Genomic DNA, 22,831 nt, shown 5'->3' on the forward strand with positions numbered 1-22,831 from the left:
TTGTCCTCCCAGGAGATTTGAGATATTTGGGTGTTGCAGCTTCCAGGGAAAATACCTTGGGGACAATGTGGTCTTCTGGAGATGAACTGGTGATTCCCAGCCACCTTCTGCAGGTGGCCCTGCTGGGAGCTGGAGATCCTGTCTAAGATCCTGCCCCAGAAAAACAAGTCTTGGCTTCTGTTCTCACATCAGGAACCAAAGTGCAGCAGGACTGTGTAGCAGGATTCAGGCAGGGCTCTTCTGTTCACCAGAACATAACTTATGGTGTGTGTGTGTGGTTGTATATATATATAATAATAATATGAGATATAGATATAGTAAGATAGATAGATGAGATATAGAATAGATATAGATAGATAGATATATAGAGCTAGAGATAGAGACTAAAAAGTATAACATAGATATTAGATATAGATATAGATATACGATATAGATCTCGATATAGAGATAGATATAGAGATAGATATAGATATAGATATGGATATAGCTGCTGGTTTTCATCCCTTAAAAAAATTATTTTGTGCTATTCAGACAATATGAAAAACATGGAGAAGTGGTGTGACATTGGTCATTCCTCCCCACGGTTTTTAAAATTACTTCACACAGGTTTTAAAACGATGACTAAATCATTTCAGGGATGTTTCTTAAAAGTTTCCTAATCTTCCTCAGGGAGGGAGGAAGAGCTCATCTTAATCCTTGTATTCTGTCAGTAACATTTGTGTTGCAAAGGCTGCACAAAAATCAGGGTGTCAGAAGCCACACTGGAAACATTCTTTTTATTCACTGAGCAATATTTCCCTGTGTTTATGTGCTGTCTGTAGAGCAAATGTCTTTTTCCTTCTGACCTTTCCCTGCTCCTCTCAATAAACCTCCCATTAACTTTTGCTGCTCTGTCCAGCTGTATGTGCTCTGTGAGGAAACAATCCAGATTAAGAAAAGTTTAATTCTGGCTCACTGGCAGCAAACTAAGTTGAAAACAGTTCAAAACTCCTACTGAACTTTGGGAAGTTACTTTTCCATAGACTCTGCCTCTATTTAAGTAATTTGAATAATTCAGGAACAGATAAAGCAGGATAACCAGCAGTAACAATGAGGTAAATAAAGTGTTTCCAGGACTACCATGGAAAGTGGAGGAAATTTAAAATGAATTGTGGAATGTTTCAAAAGAAACACACCCGGGGGCTCTGATGGATTTTAACTCTTTGCTGAAGAGGGAGAAGTGTTCCAGCTGTTCTCTGCCAGAGGACATTTATGGGCTTTCCTTTCTCTCCCCAGACCTTTGCCCAGGTCTGGAGTGCCTCTGGGGGCAGGAGAAGGCGAAGGGGAGCTCCAGCTGTGTGCCAGAGGCAGCTCAGGGCCTCTAATCTCCCAGTCTGTGCCCACAAGATTAAAGATCCGCCCCGAGTTTTGATTAAGAACGCAAAGTTAAGAGATTAAATACCAGGAAGCCAAATTAAAGAGCTTTAAGTCAATCTCTGAACTCATCAAAGTTCCAAATTTCTAAGCTGTCATTACAACACAGGATTAGTGCAAAGCTCCCCTACCCTGATTTGATGTCCTTCCCTCACAATGTGATTTATTCCCTGCTCAGCTCTGTGCTCCCATAAACCCAGCTATTGTCTTGTCCCACCTGGATCCCCCGGGGCTTTCCTGGCATTCCAGCCCTGCCCCAGTTAGCCCGGGGCCCACGGGGAGCCTCCTCTGTGCTGCCCTGCTTGGTGCACTCCCACCCAGAGGAGCAGACCCTAGGAAGTGCTCTCAGGCACCCACAGCATGGCCTAAAGGAACAAACACATCCCAAGGAATAAACACATCCCAAGGAATAAACACATCCCAAGGAATCAATCAATAAATAACGAAATAAATAAATCCCACTTCCTTCCCACCTCTGGCCAGACAGATCCCAAAGACCTGGGAAAAAGGGAAACCCAGGAGTGGGATGAGGCCACTGAGGTACCTGACAATGAGCCCTGAAAGTCCAGGATTGATGTTCACACCTTCCCAGAGCCAGTTCTGTCCAGGGTTCTCTATCCAGGGATCAGCTAAAGCGAAGAACTGCTCTGAAAACACATCCTGCAAACTGCCACAGTTGCTATTTAAAGCTGCTGTAATGCATTACAGTGAATGTTCCCCTGCTTTTCAGGAGAATAAATCGTGTCCTTCCCATTTTTCATTTATGGAATTGGGATGTCTCAGCTACATTAAGATTGTGCTTTCCAGGGCTTTTTCCACAAAAGATAACTTAATAACGTGGCTAAATGCTGTGCTAATTAAAGCTTTCACTTGAAGTTACTCTCCCTTGAAAGACACTGTGCCAAGTGAGCCATTTCCAAATTTGCATCTCAAGCCTTAGAACTTTTTGTAAGAGTTAAGCACACAATTCCAAGCTTTTTGAACCCGCTTTTTAACTTTCCCACATCCCTGTGCAGAATGCCTTATCCAGAACATCAAATTTAAATGTTAAATTATGGGGAGTTCTTTTTATTTTTAAAGGAAAATTGGATCTTTTGTTCATCGTAGAAATTTATAATCCTCCTTTACAAGTGCAGTTACTATTAGAGGTTATTTAGTGTAGTTGTTATCAGTAGTTATTTAGTGTGGCCATTATCAATGGTTACTTGGTGTAGTTATTAGCAGTGTATTTTTACTCTTAAGAGCCATATCAGAGTGAAGCTTTCCATCCTCTGGGATTGCTGGAATGGCTGCCCAGCAGCTCCAGCCCTGAGCTGGTTCTCCCAGTGGAGCAGGCCCTCAGTCCCATTATCCTTTCCCAAATCCCACCCCACATCTGCATTCTGAACACAGCTCCCACCACCCTGCTCTTGCTCTCTCACAGGTCTCTATGTGCCAGAGACCAAAAAATGACAATTGAAAGTCCTGCTTACTGAATATTGCTCTTTCCTGGGCAGACTGTGGGCCAGATTCACTTGCAGCAGCAAAGCTTAAAGAATATTTTAGTTTTTGTACGAAAAAAGAAAAATAAGTTGATTTCCCAGAGCAGCTGTGGCTGCCCCTGGATCCCTGGCAGTGTCCCAGGCCAGGCTGGACGGGGCTTGGAGCAGCCTGGGACAGGGGAAGGTGTCCCTGCCATGGCAGGGGTGGCACTGGGTGATCCCTTCCAGGATCCCTTCCAAGCCAAACCATTCCATGAGAGTCTGATGATGATAAATTTATTTGATCTGCTGTTAAAGGCACAGCAGCACTGTGTGGTGCCACCAGCAAAAGGGGACTGATCCCACGAGTGCCCCTGTGCCCAGTCCTGCTGCTGTTTGTGCTGTAGTGCCTGGAGCATTAATTTCAGAGGTTGTGGTTCCGAGTCACTGGCTGCATTTGTGGCTGCATTAAAAGGCTGTTCACGTTTTCCCAGTTAAACTAAATTACTATTATTTCCCTCTCCTGCTCCCTCCCCCATCCAACTGTTGTTGTTTAATTAAGGATAGCGTGCTGCTCTTCAGTGGGTGTTTGTTTATAGCCTGATAAATGTCAGGAATATGTTCTGGTGGGAAGTCTTTTAGCTGGGAATACTCAGGTCCTTTTAACCACTACTGCAGCTGTAAAAAAGAAAAATTTGTTTTAAAATCTCCTTTTCTGATGATTTTAAAATGTTTTCACTATTAATTTAAAGGGAAAGTGCAGTTCAAATTGTGCTTTTTACGATAGCCTTCCTCTTGGTTGTTGTTTTTTAAAAAAATTTTTAATAACCCCTGTTTGTTTGTTATGGTTACTTGCTGGTAATCTGCATGTTTTGAACCTGGAGAGGAAAAGTGCCCTTGTGATTTCCAGCGTAGAGAATCTGTACAAGCTCTTGCCTATGGACACATTTATTTTTACTGGTTGTGAAGAGCACCTTTTCCAAAGCCAGCTCAAGCAGCAGCCTCTCCTCGGGGCCTCTGGGCTGACCTGTAGCCTTCAGCAGGCAGAGTTTGGGCTCCAGTCAGAGCCAGGAACATCCAGTTGTTCCATTGCATGGCAAAATATCTTGTTGTGACATTGTTGGGTTTTTTGGTTGGTTCGTTGGGGATTTTTTTTGCTGTTTTGGTTTTTTGTTTGTTTGTTTGGCTTGGTTTTTTTTTTTTGTTTTGTTTTGTTTTGTTTGTTTGGTTTTTTTTGTTTGGTTTGGGTTTGGTTTTGGTTTTTTTCTGTTTTTTTTTTTTTTGCATGGGGCTTTGTGGTTGAACCCAGGCATTTTACATCAGCTTTGCCATGGAAGATTTTACATTGCTTTGCCCTTTGCCATGCTTAAATCACCTTAAAAACAAGAAAAAACAAATTGGGAAGGTGTCTAAATACCTTTACTTTTTCCAGTTCCCTTCATCACCTATACCACAGTTAAAGTTTATTTGAGTCCTCGGTGCATTTTGGGTGGTCAGGCTCTCCCAGGGAGTGTCCCACTAGAGGGGTTCAGAAGGGTGGGGAGTGTTCCCTGGATAATGCTGCCTGATGGGCCTTGCAGAGCTCCAGCCACTGAGCAATGCCTTTAAATCTGCCTTTCCCCAGCATCTTTGTGCCACGAGGGGACAGCCCCCTGGGGCTGGAGTGTTCTCCAGGGGCTGCTCAGTTCCAGCCAGCTCTGTGGGACACAAAGCCCTCAGCCTGGCACACACATCCAGCACCTTGGGGGTGCTGGCCATGATTTTGTCCTTATTATTTAGGGAATTAAATAAGGAGAAGACAAATTAGTTCAGAAATTCCTCAGAGACTTTGCCACTGCCAAGTTTGGTTCTTGGCTCTGCCAGCAATGACCTTGGGTGCTGAACGCCTCTGGAATGGGTCACTGTGCAATTTCCACCTGTGGAAATTCCTGGGAATGGGTTTCCCTCTGCTTTCACTTGTCCTTTCTGCCTGGAGGGAATGGGAAGTGTCAGCTGCTTGCTTGGCTCTGCATTGACTCCTGAACAGGGCTCGGCTTAACAGGACCTGGCTTGAGCTCAGCCTGGGCAGGCTGTCCCTGCCACCAGGACTGCAGGCTGAGCAGCTCAGTTTAAAGGTTGGAATAAATGATGAGTGCTTGAGAAGCTATGAGATATGAGAGACGAGCACGTTTTCATTCTCTGTGAGCAACCTGGGGGTTTTTAATGCGTGGCTCTCTTAATGAAAAGCTGTAAATTCATGCTCCTCTCAGAGGTGGAGCAGCCTGCAGGTTCAGAGTGCTGAATTTCTGAGAGGCTGTTATCAATCACAGTCCTTCTGGCTTAGCCAAACTAAGACAGAAAACCAGGGGAGGAATTCTTTGCCGTGAAATTCACAGAACAGTTTTTCAGCTTGGTGGGAAGTCACACTCCTATCAATAATTATTGCCCCTGAGACTTTATCTAAGTGTACAAATCCAGGACCATCCAGCTCTTTCAGGGCTTTCTTGGGCCATTGGTTGAGGTGCAAAACCAAATTTGGTTCTATCTGTTTAAATTGGTTGGGAAAATCTCCTTTGGCACTTGCCCTGTTCCTGCACCACAGCCCTGCAGATTTGGGTATTTCCTCAGCTGCTCTGCAGGGAAGGGCTCAGGTTTGGTACTGGAGCTAGAGATGGAAGGAGATGGGCAGGCTTGGAGTAAAAGGGAACAATTTTTGACTTGCAGCAGTTTGAGGGCCGTAAGGATGGGATATGCTTGGCAATCAAAATTTAGGCTGAAATTACTTCTTTGGAAAGCAGAGACAATTGTGTCCATACATTGCAGACTGAGGGTAATTTGTCTTACTCTGTTCTGCTTGCCTTAGTTTATGGGATTAGATTTCTGACCCAAGCATCCTATTTCTTTCCTTACTCTGCAGTTGACCTGAGCAACAGCAAGAAAAAATAGTTACAATTTCTTTATCACCTTAATATCCTAAGAAAAACCCTTACAGGATATCTACATCTCTGTTTTTGTGTGGGGGAACTGAGGTACCTCTCAGGACTCCTTCCAGTTCAGTTTTCTGCCTTCCCTGTGTAGGACATTGGAATATGTCTAGAAAGAGCAGAAGAGGTCCTGTATGTGTGTGTGTATATATATACACATATATAAAAAATTATTGTGCTATTTCCAATAGCACTGGAAGGTCAGATTTGAAGGGGAAAGTCCCTTTACAACCCTTAACTCCCAAGGTGCTGTTGGATTTCCTAAACAAAAAGCAAACCCCAGCACTGCCTGAGTTGTATAAACATTGATCATCTATTAATATTAAGGCTGGTATGTCTTGTTGCTGCTTTGGCTCTGGATCAGCATCATCATTTATTAACATTTTGAAATAGCTCTGCAGAATGGGGGATGCTCAAACTTGTACCTCCTGGAGAAATCTCCCCAGATCTCCCCACAGAGAAGTGGGAGGTGAGGAAAACAGAAAAAATTCAGCCAAGATGGGTGCAGGAAGTTCAGCCCCTCATTTTGCCCACTTTCTATGCATTTTGCATAAATCAAAGGCCACGTTTTAAGTCTGTGTTAGATCATCAAATAGCTCTTTTCAAAATGTCAGCAATTCACTGCCCAAATAGCCTGCCAAATAATACTTGATCGATTGCAAATGGGATGCAGATTCTCCTGGAAACTTTGGGGAATTGTTCACCTCAGCTAAATGCAGGTGACACTTTAGATCACCTCCTGCAGTTGCCTTGGCTGAAGTAGGCTGGCCAAAACTCTGATTGGAATAACTGCAGAAATGTGCAGAGATGAAGCTGAAGGCCAAATAAATAACTAATGCAGCCCTCCCGTTGAATGCCTGTTCCCTAGCAGTGGGTCTCATTAAAACCAATAGAAGGAGCACAGAACAAAAGGCCATGTATTTACTGAGTTCAGCCTGTAGATAATGAAGTGGCAAACAGGTCATGCTGCTTAGGAATTTATTTAAAGCAATTTTATTTTGATAATGCCAGCTGTCACCAAGTGCTGCTCACAGGGATGGTCTCCCAGTTAATTTTTCTTCCTACCTGAGCAAGGCTTGACCCTGGAAATACCAGCTCTGGGTGCACAGTGCAGCTCTGGGCAGGGGCCTGGAGGTGTGGGCACGTTGCACGGTAAGAGCAGAAACTGAAAAAGGGAATTTAGCCATCCATAGCTGGGTAAGTCCACTGTCTTTAATTCTACAGCCAGATAAACTTTGCACATGGCTTTATGCCACTGGGCCTGCTGAAAGGATTGCAGCTCCTGAGCTCCAGGTGTGCACCGAAAGGAGGAGATAACTTTGGGGTCTAGAGGATCCCCTTGCAGGGCTCAGTTTCTGGCTGGGATGGCATTTCTGCCTGGAGGAAGGGAGGTGATCATTTGGGAAAAGTGGGGACAGTGACAGCATGCTGGAAAAGATTTCCTCGAGCCTCAGAGCATCCCCTAGGGATACTCAGAGTGATTTAATCAGCAGGGAAAGATTATTTAATCAATCATGAACCCGAGGTTGAATTTTTTAAAGAGAAATAATTTTCTGCTCATTCTGAAAGGAGAGCAGGAAACAAGTGTGTCTGACAGAAAGCTGTCCTGGCTGGGGACTGCTGTGGTGACATCCATGACAAGAGGAGCCTGTGTCAAGCAGGTGTGGACTTGGTCCTTGTGCTTCTGCAGCAGCAGAGCCTCTGCATTCTGTCATTCTTGCAGAGGGGCCCCAGCCCCTCCAGGTGCGGGATCCCGGGCAGGGTTTGTGGGATGGAGCTGCTGGGCCATCCCTGTGCCCAGAGCAGAGCCTGGGCTGTGCCTCTGAGCAGGGCATTCCTCTCCAGGCAATGCCTGCTGCACAGCAGCGTGCTGGATTAGCAGTTTGGAGCCCTTGTGATTAGAGAGATTAACTGCTAAACACATCACTCCTTCGGGGGCCGAGCCTCCCCTTTCATTTGGAGCTGGTAGCCCGTTAAAAATGACTGCTCTGGCAATTAGGAGAGCACGAACCCGCTGACCTGCACAGGGGCTGGTGCTTTAGGAGAACCTTGGCAGCAGTATTTCTGCCTGTTTGCTTGTCAGGCAGCCCACTTTCCTTCCTCTGCACATTTAAGGCGTTGCCTTCTCAGGAGATACTGCTTTACTGGAAGGAGAAAGACCAGGCAGCTCCAAGCCCCACCCAAGCTGGCCTTGGACACTTCCAGGGACCCCATGCCAGGGCCTCCCCACCCTCACAGGGAGGGATTCCTTCCCAATATCCCATCCATCCCTGCCCTCTGGCAGTGGGAAGTTCATTCCCCCTTGTCCTACCATCCCAAAGAGGACATTGCCTTTCCTAATCTCTAACCAGGCTTCCCTGCTGCCGTGCAGGGAAGAAGGCAGGGAAATGGGACTTGTTGGGATACAGGGAGAAGGTCACCGCAGTCAGGGAAAAGAAAAGTTTCACTCCCAGCTTCTTGGAAAAAAGAACCCTGTCATTTGTTTATTGATTTATTTAGAAAGCACATACAGCGATGCACGGGGAGGGGACAGAGATGCAGACCAGGTGAGCAGAGAAATCCAGCCCAGAGGAAGAGCCAGACACCTCCCGCAGGATCAGTAGTACATCAGTCTAGGTGAGCACTTCAGCTGCTGTACCTCTAGATTAAGAAAAGGAACCCCGGGGAGCCTCCGAGGAGCGGGAGCTGGCGGCCCCTCGGGCAGGCTGGCTCTGTCCTGCCGCCCTGCCCGTCACGCCATGGTCTCCTTCCTCAGCGTGCGCCGCTGCTGGCACGTCAGGATGCTCGGGAAGGACGACTTCCCCTTCGTCCTCGACCTCTTCTTCAGCTTCTTCTGGTGCTTGAGGGAAATGCCCAGCTCCTCCATGATGGCATTGAAAGAAAGACACTGTGGGGAGAGGGGATGGCGTTAAAGGGGATGGCGTTAAAGGGAGAGCCCGGCCGGAGCTGGGCCTGGGCCCTCGCGGAGCCCTCGGGTGAGGGCAGAGCCCAACCTGGGCCCTCACAGAGCCCTCGGGTGGGGGCAGAGCCCAACCCGAACCCTCACAGAGCCCTCGGGTGAGGGCAGAGCCCAACCTGGGCCCTCACAGAGCCCTCGGGTGAGGGCAGAGCCCAACCCGGGCCCTCACAGAGCCCTCGGGTGAGGGCAGAGCCCACCCGAGCCCTCCGGAGCCCGGGTGAGGCAGCCAGGGCCCAGACCCTCGGAGGGCAGAGCACCGAACCCTCACAGAGCCCTCGGGTGAGGGCAGAGCCCAACCCGAACCCTCACAGAGCCCTCGGGTGAGGGCAGAGCCCACCGAACCCTCACGAGCCCGGTGAGGCAGCCCACCCGACCCTCACAGAGCCCTCGGGTGGGGGCAGAGCCCAACCTGGGCCCTCACAGAGCCCTCGGGTGAGGGCAGAGCCCAACCCGAACCCTCACAGAGCCCTCGGGTGAGGGCAGAGCCCAACCCGAGCCCTCACGGAGCCCTCGGGTGAGGGCAGAGCTCAGCCCAGGCTCTCGCGGAGCCCTTGGGTGAGGGCAGAGCTTGGCCTCTGAAGATCCAGCTGGGAAAAATCCCTGGATACAACAGGTGAGTGCAAGGGTTTTTCCCTAACTCATCTTCCAGTGACTTTCATGTGACTTTGGCTCAACCAAAGATGCTGATGAACGTTTCTGAAATTCCCCACAGGCGCGTTCGCCATGTTTTGGTGCCCTTGCGTCACAAAACTTACCCCTTCTCAGTTGACCCTGGCCTTACAAAAGAAAAGATCTTGTTTTAAACACCATATACTTTAGTCACAAAAGAACCATGAGCGTGCTGAAGGAAACAAAGAAGAGTTTTTTTAAGATTTCTTTGTGGTTTAGTTATTTTTCCCTCATGAAATGAACAGACATTTCTCAAAAATAGCGCAGGCCTCAATCTTCTTTTTTTCTTTGGAAGGAATCTTTTCAAATATCGTGTGGTGAAGAAAGGAGATAATTACCACAAGAATACTGGAGCTGAATGGCTTGGAAAGAAAGAAGAGGTCTTCATTCTTCCCACCATCACAACATTAACAAAGACATCTGGGGTAAGTGGAAATATATTTTAAAATTCACAGCTGGAATAATTATGTATAACAGAGAGAAACACAAGTAGCCTTTAAGTGGAAGTATCTGGCTTTGCAAAAAAACCCCACAATAATTGTTCTGTGCAAATATACATGAATGGATTATTTATAGATAAAATCGAGTGATGGCAGCAAGGGGAAACAAAGCTTTAAGCCCCTTACCTTATAAATAAATAAAGTGTGTGAGTGGCTCTGCAGCGAGCTCCTGAGCTCAGCAGGTGTGAATTTTGGGTCCTGTGTGTGCCACCTCGCCCTGTGGGCTGAGATCCCAGACCGTGTCAGATTCACAGCCCAACATTCTCCTTCTCTGAGGTGCTTCATGTTTGTTCATCTGCAATTCCGAGGTCAATTAAACTCCTGTTAATTGGTGCCACTGCCCGGAGTCAGTGGCGCAGCCGGGCGGTGCATGCTGTCCTTTCAAAGGGCAGCCGAGGTGGGCAGGCCTCTGCTGCTGCAAATGTCATTTCAATTCCCTCCCGTTGTGGCTATCAGCCCGGCATCCCGGTGCTCCTTCCCCCTGGAGCAGCAGGAGCAGCAGGGATGCTCCCGACCCTTTCCGTATGCTCCAAGCCTTTCCGGAGAGCAGCGCCGCTCATCCCCAAACCTAGGAACCCAAAGGCTCCCAGGGGATTACTGCTCTCTGTGGTCTCAGCTTTAACTGGTTTTAAAGTCTGGGTTACAAAGGGAATCCAGAGCTCCGTGGTAACTAGCGTCCTGTTAACCCTTTGTAGGATCGATCATTCTTTTATTTTCCTTCCCTGTGTTTCTCACTAGCCTCCTAATGCGTCCTATTTAATCCCAGCCATTACCCTCCGCAGAGTGCAGACAGGGATGATTTCTGTAGGTGAAAGAGTGCATTTTACTGCCTTGTTAATAGGCTGGTACTTTAATTTTCCAACGGGATTCCTGTTACTCAGACCGTGCAATAACCACAACGCCTTTCACATTCATCTCCACTAAACACCCCCATGAAGTCCATTTTGCATCTGCGGATGGATACACAGAACATATTGCTGGGAGGTTTCTAATATCTGATCTGTGGAGTGCCCAATGGCTCCACTTCCAACTGCTTTGAATTTTAAAATAATTATTATCAGGAAGGCTCCAAGTTATTCCTAGGAAAAGTGGTGCACTTCTGGCCTCAGCCAGAAGGGTGTTGGGTTTATAGGAAAGCCATGGACAACGAACACACCCTAAGACCTCTGAGCCCAAGTCCTCTGAGCAGCACCTGCAAAGCAGCCTTCAAGAAGGGAATGTTGACATTAAAATTCGATTAAAAAGGGAAATATGCTGTTCTTTTGTCTCATATTCAGGTGGCCAGACTGAAAAGGTTGCTTTAAAACCCCTTTTTATTCCATGCTGGTCAGTCCACTGCTGAGGTCTGCCCAGAACAAGAGCAGAGTGGGCACAGATCAATCCCTTTTACAACTCCATGATGAATTTAACATTTTGCTTTCAGCCAGCTTAACTTTCTCATTCTGGCAGTGTCAAAATGCTGCCGGCCATGGCATGTAAAAGGAAATGTCATCCTTTAAAAACAGACTAGGTTCTGCTCTCTGTGTGATGTGGGACTCTTTCTCTGTGCCCTTTGGTCATTTCAGCAGCTGCTAAAGCTTAGTCATGAAGCTCCCAAATCCTTCCTTGCACTCCCATGCAGAGGTCTGTGCTGAGCTTTAGGAGAAGTATAGACTCAGAATGAAAAAACAGATAAATAAATAAATAAATAAATAAATAAATAAATAAACAAACAAACAAACAAACAAACAAACAACATAAAGTAGAAACAATGAAAAAAAAAAGAGTTGTAGTCAGGATTTATCAATCTGCTGCTGGGCTACCACTGAGGACAAGGCATTTTATTAATACCTTGCAAAACCAACCAAATAACAATAAAGAAGCCACCCAAACTCCAGTGTGTCGTGGAAGTGCTGATAACTGTGAAAATCAAAGGATGTGGGGCAGATTTCATTCTGGAAAAACCCCTGAGCAGCTCAGGGACAGAGGAGGAAGTGCAGAAGTCAGGATTTTTCTCCTGCACCCATAGCTGGGACACTGACCTATGCCTTGTGCTGAAAGAAAATGGATTTATTTTTGCACAGAAGGAAAAATATCAGAAATAGTTTCTTTTAGTGAGCAAACTGCTGCTGGGGCACATTGAGTATTCTGTCACACAGATGGCATGAGGAGAGGCATATTCTGGTGGCATGAGGAGATCCCCAAATTAACTCCTTTAACCTGCCAGAGTCTATTGAGCAGTGACTGTCAAAACAGTGTGACAGTAACCCAGGGATTAATTTAACTCTTCCCCGCTCACAGGAACTGTTCCTTTGTGCTCTGTTCACAAGAAAAATCAGAAAAGCTGCTTGCTGGTCTCCCACATCACCTGAGCAGTGATGGTTTTTGATAGCTGTTTTTGTAGCTAGGGATGAGGCTCTGTTGGGGATAGCAGGAGCTGCTTTGGCATTCCCCCAGGGAACTGCTGCCAGCCTGTGGGGCTGTCTGTGGGACAGCTGAACCCAGGCAACGATGCTGTCACTGCCAGCGGGGCTGTGGGACTGACAGCTGGGACAATGTTTACCCAGCAAGTGACAGAAACGCTCTGGATGCGGCACTAATCTAAGGAACAATTACAAAACCGGTCCAAGCAACCCAGAGGATTTCTTGCATGGAGCAATGATGGAGATAAACACATTAGGCATCTTCCTTCTCCTCTGAGAGTTGAGAGGAGCTGAATCTAATTAGTTTTAAGTCTCTTCTACTGGGGAGCTGCAAAAGAAAAGTGTTTTCTTAAATCAGGTATTCAGAGGACCCAATTCAGGTCTTTGCTGGCGAGAAGGAGCATTTTATGGAGAGCCAAAGCTTTCAACGCCCCATTCAAACAAGTTAAGAGACCATTCTGAGCAAGACAATTTCTTGCAGCATCTGGAGTGCAGCACAAACTCCCACCCTGGATGGGCAAGGGAGAATTGGAGGAGCCGAGGTGTGAGCAGCAGAGCTTTGTCACAAAGCACTCCAGCCTGCTGCCAGCAGCACAAACACTGGGACAGGGCTGAGAGGAGATCACGGGGCACTGCTTGCTCAGCCTGTCCTCAGCAGCCAGGTACACAGACACCATTCAAGGGGGAACACTTTGGGTGTGAAGGAATCCTCTCCAGAAAGGCCCCTGACAGCACGGGGGGCAGAAATGGCCCCAGGAAAACAGAGCAGTAACTTGTCTGATGAGCAGGAGCTCCACTGGGCAGGGAAACGTAGAATAGGGCTGAGGGGAGGGAGATGAGCTGGTGACACTGATGGGAATCTGTGATACATTGGAATACAGGTAAAAGGGTTTGGGAACACTGGGGTTTGCCACAGTTGACATCCCTCGAGCTGGCATTTCTGTGCACTCTGTGCATCTCAAATTGTTGACATATGTTTTTTGGTGGCAAAACCACATCCTGTCCATTGTTCCCTGCCCTGTCAGCCTCCGACTGGCTGAGGGCTGGAGGAAATCCAAGAGTTGTCTTCCCAAGGTGTAAAACACATCCAGTGCCAGCCTCCTACACAAAACATGCCGCCAGGGTGCAATGTGCAAAGCAATGCCAGGGCTTTGCTGTCTGGGATAAACTGATGCCTGACCTTCCCACAAAGGAGTTTCTCTGTTACAAATGAACCTCCTGAATTGCTCAAACAAGACAATGGAGTTGCTCTATTAATGGTCTGTGTGGGTGTTGCCTGAGGGAGCTGCTGTTGAATACGTCCTTAATGGTTACATGGCATAAAATTTAATTGATGGGTCTGATTTTGTGCTATGATAGTTACTAGCAGGCTTTGAGTAATGCATTTTAAATGGAGGAATTAAAATTCATTAAATATTGACACAGGGAATAAGGCACAGCTCACCGTCTCTGGCAGCTCGTAACAGGGGTTCAGGAAGCTAATGGAGCCCTGCAGGGTGTTTGGGAGGTTCCTGAATTCAGAGCTGCCAGGCCCACTTGCAGCAGACACCAAGCTGGATGTTCCTCCCTGCTTTCAGTAAGGAGGCTGCCACTGCTCAGCTCGGCTTGGGGAGGGGATGAAAAGGAGGCAAATCATTTTTCTTACCTGAAGCAGGTGAATTACCCCAGGAAATGACAAGGTGACAATTGCACATGAGAGGCTGTGATAATTCTGAAAGGCTACCACGCTCTGCTGAGCTCCCTGCTGGGGGTGTAATTATTTCCTGCGACACCATTTAAACTGCCCGATTTCGGGGCTTTGGCAATTTACTCTCGATCAGCTCACCCCCTGCCTTAACCCTGGGCAGGGCTGAGCCCTGCCTGCCGTGACGCTCTCCCGGACACACCTTGCTCCTCTCCTGACTACACCGTGTGGATCGAGGGCTGTGCTCGGATCCCTCGCTCCTCCCGGATTAACTTGCCACAGTCTAACTCCGTGGATAAGGTGGTGCCAGAGGTGGAGTTGGACGGGTGGGGTTGCTTACACTGCAGTCCGTAAAAGAAACAAAAGGCCTTGCATGCAAGAGAAGAGAAATGGAGAAAGTAAATAAATGAACAAAGCAAAACTGAAAACAAGCATGAGAATGATTCAAAAGCCATTTAAATCAAAAGAGACTCAACTTGTGGGAACAGAAAAGTCACAGATTGTGTTCAACAATGCTTTGGATTAGCTTAGCGATAACACACCCTGCACAGCGTTTCCCATCTAAGCTGCTTATCTCACCAGGGAAAAGAGAAAACAGTCCCAGAGAAACCAGAGAAAACCACTGGAATCGCTGGTATTGTGCTCTCTGTGAAATTGCTTCTGGAAAAGAGGCAGGATGTGCTACATTAACTCACTTGATGATTCTAATTATTAAGCAACACCTTGCTGAGCAGCAGCAGTGCAGGTGCAGAAACGGGGGGTGTGCACACGGATGTGCAGCCCCAAATTCTGTTACTCACCCCACTTATTGCTCAGTAAATTAACTCCCCTGGCCTAAAGCTTTAGGTCTGCTTTAGTCCTGGCTTCAGGGAGGCAGTGCCTTGCACAGACTCCTGCAAAGTTTCCAGGCTATTCTGCACCATGTTAGCACTTAAACGAAACATTTTAATTATACTAAATATTTTAATTAGCTGCAACTGTTCTCCAAAACATATTTGAATAAACGAACTCTCGAGACAGGAACAAAACAAAGATACCAATACATTTTTAATGTATTTTGTGCTAAACCAGGCTAAAGTACTAATTAGAAAGCTGCAATATGTGCAAATACATTAATCCTTAATCTCTGCCTTATCCCAAACCAGGGACCCTTTGATTGGCATGTCCTGAGATTGCTCCATGATCTGCATCTGTTTTTTGCGGACAGTGACACTGCTTTTGATGCAAACTGCACCTCCCAGATCCAGTTCAAATGTTCCTTTCTCCTCCCACTCATTCCTGCTGCCCTCGGGGAGGGTCTTTGTCTCAACAGCCACCCTGGCATTTATGTCACCACCTTTGTAGGATAACACCTTGGATGGGGAGGGGGAAATCCCCCATGGAAAAGCTCTAACCTTTCCCACCTCAAAGTGCAAATGGAACTTAACCCACTTTGAGGTGGGTGTCTCATGTCTGGGAGCCTAGAGTGGGAAAATGGGAGCCTTTGGGGATTCAGGGTCACCCCCTGGTCCTGCAGGTGGGGTCCTCTTGTCCCTTGGGAAAGTCCTGCTGGAGAGAAGAGGAGCCAAACAGGGCCACAGCAAGGTCCAGGACAGAGCCAGGGGCAGGAGGGGCTGCCTGGCAGCTTAGGAACATTCTGCCAGTTCCTGCTCAGCCCTGCCTCTTTTACAGGGCTGGTGGCTCTCTAAAGGGGTGTTTACACTTGGTTTTAGGATTGATCCCTTCTTACAAAATAATGTTCAAGGTGTGATTTACACACAGCATTTCCTTCGTTTTCCTCTGCCCTTTTAAATTGCTCATTACACTTCAGCAGAGCTATTACCAGAACTTCTTTGGCTCCACAATCTTGCTTTACAGTGGCATCCATCACGTCCCAGCAGATCTCCCTGCTTTGAACTGCATCCTTCAGCACAACTGACAAACCCCTGGCTCTGAAAAAAGATGCTTTCTAGAGCAAGAGGAAAATGACTCTTGGGATTTGGATGTGCTTTCCTGTGTGACTCAAGCAGCTTGTGATAATGCCATATAAAAGACCCAACAGCCCAGTTGTGTTTTATTCCTTTCCGATGTAATTTATGCTGGAAGTCCTGAAATTTCTCAAACAGTTTCTGCTTGAAACTGTTTGAGAAATTAATTGCCCTTGTTCTGCACTGCCCTGCTAAGCAGCACTAATTGGACCGTGGATGAGGCAGTTCCCTGTCGTTATTAATAAATTATTTGTCATTAGAGCCGGGCCTGCCTGGTGAGAGCCCAGCAGCAGGGAATGTACACTCCATCCCGGAGGCTGCGCTGCCGAGCCCCGCCGTGCCCGGGCTCAGCCCGCAGGAGCAGGGCGGGGCGCTCACCTGCTCGATGTCGCTGTTCTTGCGCGACTTGTAGATGAACTCGCCGATGGCCACGAACACCGAGAGCACCAGCCCCGCCGCCAGCACGATGAAGATGCCCCCGATGTTCTCCACGCCGAGGGCGCTGGCTTCCTTGCTGTCCTCCTCGGGGCAGCCGTTGCCTCGCCACCACTTCTCCTTCATCATGTGCAGCTTGCCCTCCTCCTGCAGCTGCAGGATGGCGATGGTGATCTTGTCCCTGTACGGGGACCCTGCAAGAGGACAGCGAGGCCTGGCAGCGTTGCAGGGAGCAGCTGCCACCATCTGAGGGAGAAGCCTCCCTTGTCACAGGGGGGATTATTACAGCTGGAAAGGCTGGAGGTGGGAAGGGGAATCTCTGTGGGCATCTGCTCTGGGGACTGGGAAGCAGAAGGCTCCACTGGTGCAGTTATTTGAGAATTCATGATAATTTTAGGGTCTCCTAGTGCAGTTTATTTAAGCCTTGGCAGTGGGTTTTCTTGCTGAGGCATTCCTCCTCATCATATTTGAATATTGCTGTGAGCACTCGTTGAGAATTTCCGCTTTGCATCCCTTCTATTGACTTCAGCATCTGTTGGTTTTTCCTGCTGCCTGTAAATGAGGGCTGCCTCAGAGGAGTCCACAGTCACTCAGACACTTTCTCTTCTCATTTACACTCACAGCTCCACCTCAGCTACCTACAGCTTGTAAGAACACTGTGTGGACAAGTCCTTTTTATTGTGATTTTCAACAATAGCGACCCTGCAAGCTGAAAATAGCAACAATTTCATGCCTTTGGTTTGCAGGCCACCATTTGCTAAATGATGTGTGTGCAGGTTCTGCAGCTTTATGGGCCTGGGCAGTGTCTGGCGAGGAGTGGGGTCACACTGGGTGGCTCAGTCTGCTTAGATATGCTCTCACACACTCTGCTCAGCCTCTCCATCTTCCAAAATCCTGCAGCCTGTGTTTGTAAGAGAGACTTTGTGGGACCAGGATTTTGTGATTGCAAGGAGGAGGGCCTTGCAAGAATGGTTCTGTGATTCTGTGAGATGCTGTTTGGCTCCAAAGGCACATACATGCTCCCAAATCCTGCCCTGCTGGTCTCCCTACAGCTGGAAGCATTCAGAGTCTGGCATGAAATGCAGAGCTGAAAGCCCTGCAGCTATTTCTTTCCCCTTTCCCCTCCTTTAGCAGCACATTAATAAGACATGGGGGGACAGGACAGAGGGCAGGATTAGGTGGGATATTGGAAAGAAGTTTTTCCCTATGAGGGTGGGCAGGCCCTGACACAGGTCCCCAGACAAGCTGTGGCTGCCCCTGGATCCCTGGAAGTGTCCAAAGCTAGGCTGGACAGGGCTTGAAGCAATCTGGGACAATGGAAGGTGTCCCTGCCCATGGCAGGGGTGGCACTGGATGGGCTTCCAAGTCCTCCCTATCTGGGCCATTCTGTGATTCTGTGATTCTGTGATTCTCAGATTTTCTTCAACTGCTATTTCACCAAAGTCATATTTTGCTGCACATTGAAGGTGTTGCAAGCTCAACACCATGAAGGCAAACCAAGCTTTCAGGCAGATTGTGTGCCAGAATTGAAGGGATCACGTGGCACTTCAGACAAATCTCACTGAGGCACCACTCCTCATGCACTGAAATAGCCTTGGAAATTCGGCCCCACAGTTTCAGTTTTGCTCCTTATTTTGCACTGCAGGACACTGTTAAAAACCCATTGTCCCATGGATGCACGTCCCCCTCGCTGCTCTCCATTTCCTTCATCCCCCAGCCCTGTCTGAGGAGAACAGCGTGAGGAACATTGCAGCTCCTCATTTGTTGTGCCACCACTCAGCCGCTGCTGGGCCAGAGCACTGCCAGCACTGGACCATGCTGTGACCATAGCCAGGAGACATGTGTCACACTATCCCAAATCCATTTGGGAAGCCAGAGACCAGCACTGCTGGCGGCAGCCAGCTCTGAGAGGAAAACGTGCCCGCTGTAAGAATGGATGATTTGTGTGCTAGCTGTTAAAGACCCAAAAATAACAGCACAGAAAACAGGCCAGAAACACCTCCAAAAACTGGCTTTGCACAGAGAAGTGAATTATTACCCCTGAAAACAGCAGTGCCTCGCAGAAAAGAGAGCAGAATTGTTTGTGCCTTGTCCCCTGCCATGTGTAAGGCTGCAGGACTCATCCATTTCCCCTGTCTGGAAGGACACAGCTGGGAGGTAAAGTGGAGCAGCCAGAGTCTCAGCACAGGATTTGTGGGGCTGTTCATTCTTTCTTGTGGTGTTTATGTTGCCATCAGATTACCACAATTCATCTGGAGGGTAGCAGACACCTCCAGATTTCTGGACAGGCTTTTAGAGTTTGTCAAGAGTGCCTGGAGAGCTGCACTGCTGTTGGTTTATTGGTGAGCTCTACCACCACCCACAAATCCATCTCCACACCTCTTTAAATATTCAGCACATTACTTGTGGCCTCTGAGCTATTAACAAACCTCTTAGGCCAAGAAGTGCATTTATCTACTTTCTCAGCAGCCTCCCAAGGAGCTGGGAAGAGCTTTAGTGTTAGAATTACCTGCATCAGCCTGGCACTGATCCTGCAGTTAAACCTGCCCTGACACACCACAGAATCCCAGAATCATTGAGGGTGGAAGAGAACTGAGAGCACCGAGTCCAGCCTGTGCCCGATGCCCACCTTGTCCTCAGCCCAGAGCACTGAGGGCCACACCCAGGCCTTTCTGGCACCTCCAGGGATGGGCACTCCAAACCTCCCTGGGCAGCCCCTGCCAAGGCCTGAGCACCCTTTCCATGGAGAAATTCCTCCTGATGCCTGTAACTGCTGTATTTTACTTGTATTACAGAAGATGTTCTGATAAAATAATATATTTCCTGGATTCAAGAATTCTCCAATTCTCCTCCCTGTTTCTTTAGGAGCCATAAGGTGTTGTCCAGCTCCCTCACTGGAAATTCTGGAGTCACAGGCCCTGTGGTTTTACATTACCCTGCAGTTATTCAGCCTTGCTGAAGATCTGGTGTTAAGGGTCACAGACAACCCTTTTTAACTATTTTTTTCCCCCATACAGCCTGTGCAATCAATACTCTTGAATACTCTGAGAGAAATAACAGAGCCTTGGGGGTCCCTCTGAATAGTGGCAGGTTTATCTTGTTTATGAAATCAGTTGTTTATGAGATGCTTAATGATGCTGGATTATTCCACAGTGCTTGGGGATATCTATTCCCCTGAATTTTCAGGTTTTTCTTAACAAGAAAATACAGGTTCACTTCTCATACAAGAAACATCTTATAAATATATTTCACAGCTGCATTTCCAATGGCTGCACTGTCTCTGAGGATTGCCATCTGTTCCAATTATTCCTTCATTGTTCTTGGTTTAAAGTGTGGCAGTTTTATAACTGCAAGGAAACTCTTGCCATGAGTTTGTCATTCTTGGGGATTTTAGCTTTTGTATCGCTTTTCTCAGGGTGCCAAGGCTGTTCTCACACAGCCAGTGGAAAAATATACTTGGGATGTCATGTCTGTGACAATCTGTCTGCAGGGCTCAGCACCACAAAGAATGACAGTTCCAAGTGCAGAGGTGTTTCTCCCTTATTTATGTCTGCTCTGTCAAGCAATGGATGGACCAATCCCCAGCTGGACAGGGCTTGGAGCAACCTGGGATAGTGGGAGGTGTCCCTGCCATGGCAGGGGGTGGCATTGGATGGGCTCTGGGATTCTTTCCAAGCCAAACCCTTCTCCATAATTCTATGAACACAACAAAACCTGCCTCCACAGTGCCAATTGTGCACAAGTGCACAGCACAAAAATCTGACACAATTTTAATGCTGTACAATTAGAAGGTCTTAGAAAGGGTACTGGACATGCTAGAAAAGGTCTGCCAGAGAGTTCAGAGAAACTGGGAGTCTTAAAGCTCTGTATTAAAGGGCATGAATTTCTGATTTATTTTATGACCTCAGTGCAACACTGAAGAACAGGGAGGGTCAACTGCAAGGTTCTGCATCAGGAATTTCAGTGTTTTGAGTAAGCAGTTTTCTTTGGGGCACATACAGAATCCCAGAATGGAATGGGTGGGAAGGGACCTTAAAGCCCTTCCAGTCAGGTGGGCAGAGACACCTTCCAGTGTCCCAGGTTGCTTCAAGCCCCATCCAGCCTGGCGTTGGTCACTGCCAAGGATGTGGCAGCCACAGATTATCTGGGCACTCTGTGCCAGGGCCTCAGCACCCTCCCAGGGAGTAATTCCTTCCCAATATCCCATCTAGCCCTGGTTCTGTCAGTATGAATCCACTCTCCCTTGCCCTGTCTCTGAGATCCCAGGAGTGGATGGTTTGCCTCAGGGTGCACCGTGGCTGTGCTCCCCAGGCTCTTACCAATGGGGGTGCCCACGCCGTAGCCCTTGGAGTCGATGAGGCCCCCGATCTGGGTGAGGTTGCAGTTCCTCTGGGTCACGTACTCGATGCTGGTGGACTCCATCAGCAGGGCGTAGTCGGTGGTGAGCACGCGCTGGATGCCCTCGTCGTTGTTCTTCACCAGCGCCGTCTGCTGCCTGCTGCTCATGAACGCCCACATCTTCTCGTACGTCGAGATTTTGGATTTCTGCCCAGGGAAAAGGAGGCATGGAGTCACACCAGCACCCCAACTGCCCTTGCCAGATGTTCCTCAGCCTCCCCAGCCTCAATGGCGGTACCACATCTGGAGTGACAGGACATTGGTGGCAGGGTTTTCCTTCCAGCAGCACTCCCCTCTTACTGGGCTTTATGCTGAGGAATCTCTTCTTGTTTTCCACTTTCTCTGCAGTGCCAGGAATGTCATTACTGGCCTGGCTTGAAGTGCTCTGGAGTTTTCTGGGCCCGTGCTGCTCCATAGATTGCAACATGAAGGCAGCTGACCCAGTGCAGCTGGGCACTGCTGCCCTGGGACACTCTGCTCCCGCCTCTTGGAGCACACCCACTGCTCCAAGAGCCTGGTAATGAACAAAGCATTCCTCTGCCCCTGCCTGTTCATATCACTTGCCTGAAGTCTCGTGCTTCAGGGATAAAGTTTGAGGAACAGACCAAATGAACTCCTGCTTTGTGCTTCCCATTGCAATCAGACTTGAGGACGTGATCCTTTTGCCACAGGGGTTAAGGGCAGCATCTCCTCAGTCTCTCAAGCCCTGTCTCTGGTTCACAGCCATCTCAGCTGATTCCAGGCTGAGTTTTAAACACCAGCTTTGGGGGATTCCTGTGAGAAGTTGATTTTCTGGTTCTTTGAGCTTTAAATGTTACTATGCCTTACCTATCCGTTCTGTGAATGTCACCTGTATTCCACCTCAGTTTGGTGAGCCACAGGATTCCGCTAAACTCTGAAGGTGGTTAAGTGGCTCCCCACAAGTAGTTACCATTTTTATAGCTCAGTTGGGAATATTTTTGGAATTGATGCTGTGTTTATGCACTAGACTGAGTGTGACAGTGAATTTAGTGGAAGAATGTATTCCTTATTCAGAAGAGTTTGTAAGAAAGATCTTGGCTTCTCCACTTGCCAGCTCCCATTTTTTACCTCAGGATGGATCCCGTGCCAAATTTTGGCCTTTGAATTTTCATTAATTTCAGTGGAAACACATCTGCACTTTAGAAGGCAGGAGCTGGCACAAGCTGCAACAAGGACTAAGATCTGTTGTGATGGAGGGGCAAGAAAGCAGTGGAAGATTTATGGACGTGCTGGAAACAGAGAAGGACAGCAGTCTGGAGAAATAAATGTGTGTCACTGCTTGTGCATGGGAAGGATCTTGCCTTCAGCTGGACTTCTCCCAGATTTGGCCATTCCCACAGATGAGCAATGATGCCTGGGGTGCTGCTGGCTTGCCCTCCTACAAGGCTTCACTGTCCTGAGCTGCCCAGGCTCTGTTTTAGGGGTATTTCATCTGCTCTGGCCAGATCTGGCATCTCTACACAGAGAAGAGGCCAATTCTGAGCTTCCTTTCAAGGTCAGAACTCCATTTCCCCCTTACAAGTAATTCCAGTTGCTTCTGTTTTCATTCCCCCCACTGTCTGGCTAAAAGTCATTGCAGAAAAGTGACTTCCTTGAAAAATATTTCATCTTCAGAAATTTTTTTTCTGGGGAAACTGTAGCAACAGGGACACTGGTGGTAGGCATTCCGAACCAGTGGGTAATCACAACTGTTAGCACGGGCCTTACAGACACCACTAACTGCAAGTGATGTCAGCTTGAATAAATGCAAATGGAGCTTTGGAAAAGCAGTGGGAGCACCTTACTTTTCTAATATGCTTCCTGACCTCCATCCCATCAGCAGTTATACTGTGGAATCTCATATTCCAGGGCTTCCTGCTGCTACTTTGAGCACAAAGTCCTAAATCAAAGCTCTTTAGATCTGCTTTGTGTTTTCCTGTGCCCAATGTCGCCAGAAACCTTTTTTTCCACATGTGTCCCA

The 22,831-nt window shown here is 47.9% G+C and overlaps 1 protein-coding gene across 1 annotated transcript in view; it reads right to left on the reverse strand.

Annotated features, from left to right (window-relative positions):
* Positions 1-8,297: 8,297 nt before the first annotated feature.
* LOC103818441 (glutamate receptor ionotropic, kainate 1) overlaps positions 8,298-22,831 on the reverse strand; it is a 105,522-nt gene continuing 90,988 nt past the window's right edge. The window contains exons 14-16 of the mRNA XM_050977425.1: positions 20,772-20,997; positions 16,396-16,646; positions 8,298-8,723 (exon numbers count right to left, since the gene is read on the reverse strand). Coding sequence (XP_050833382.1) covers positions 8,568-8,723; positions 16,396-16,646; positions 20,772-20,997 — 633 coding nt within the window. The 3' untranslated portion in view covers positions 8,298-8,567. The remainder of the gene's footprint in view (positions 8,724-16,395; positions 16,647-20,771; positions 20,998-22,831) is intronic.

Source organism: Serinus canaria, chromosome 1, assembly GCF_022539315.1.
Source record: "Serinus canaria isolate serCan28SL12 chromosome 1, serCan2020, whole genome shotgun sequence".
NCBI lineage: Eukaryota > Metazoa > Chordata > Aves > Passeriformes > Fringillidae > Serinus > Serinus canaria.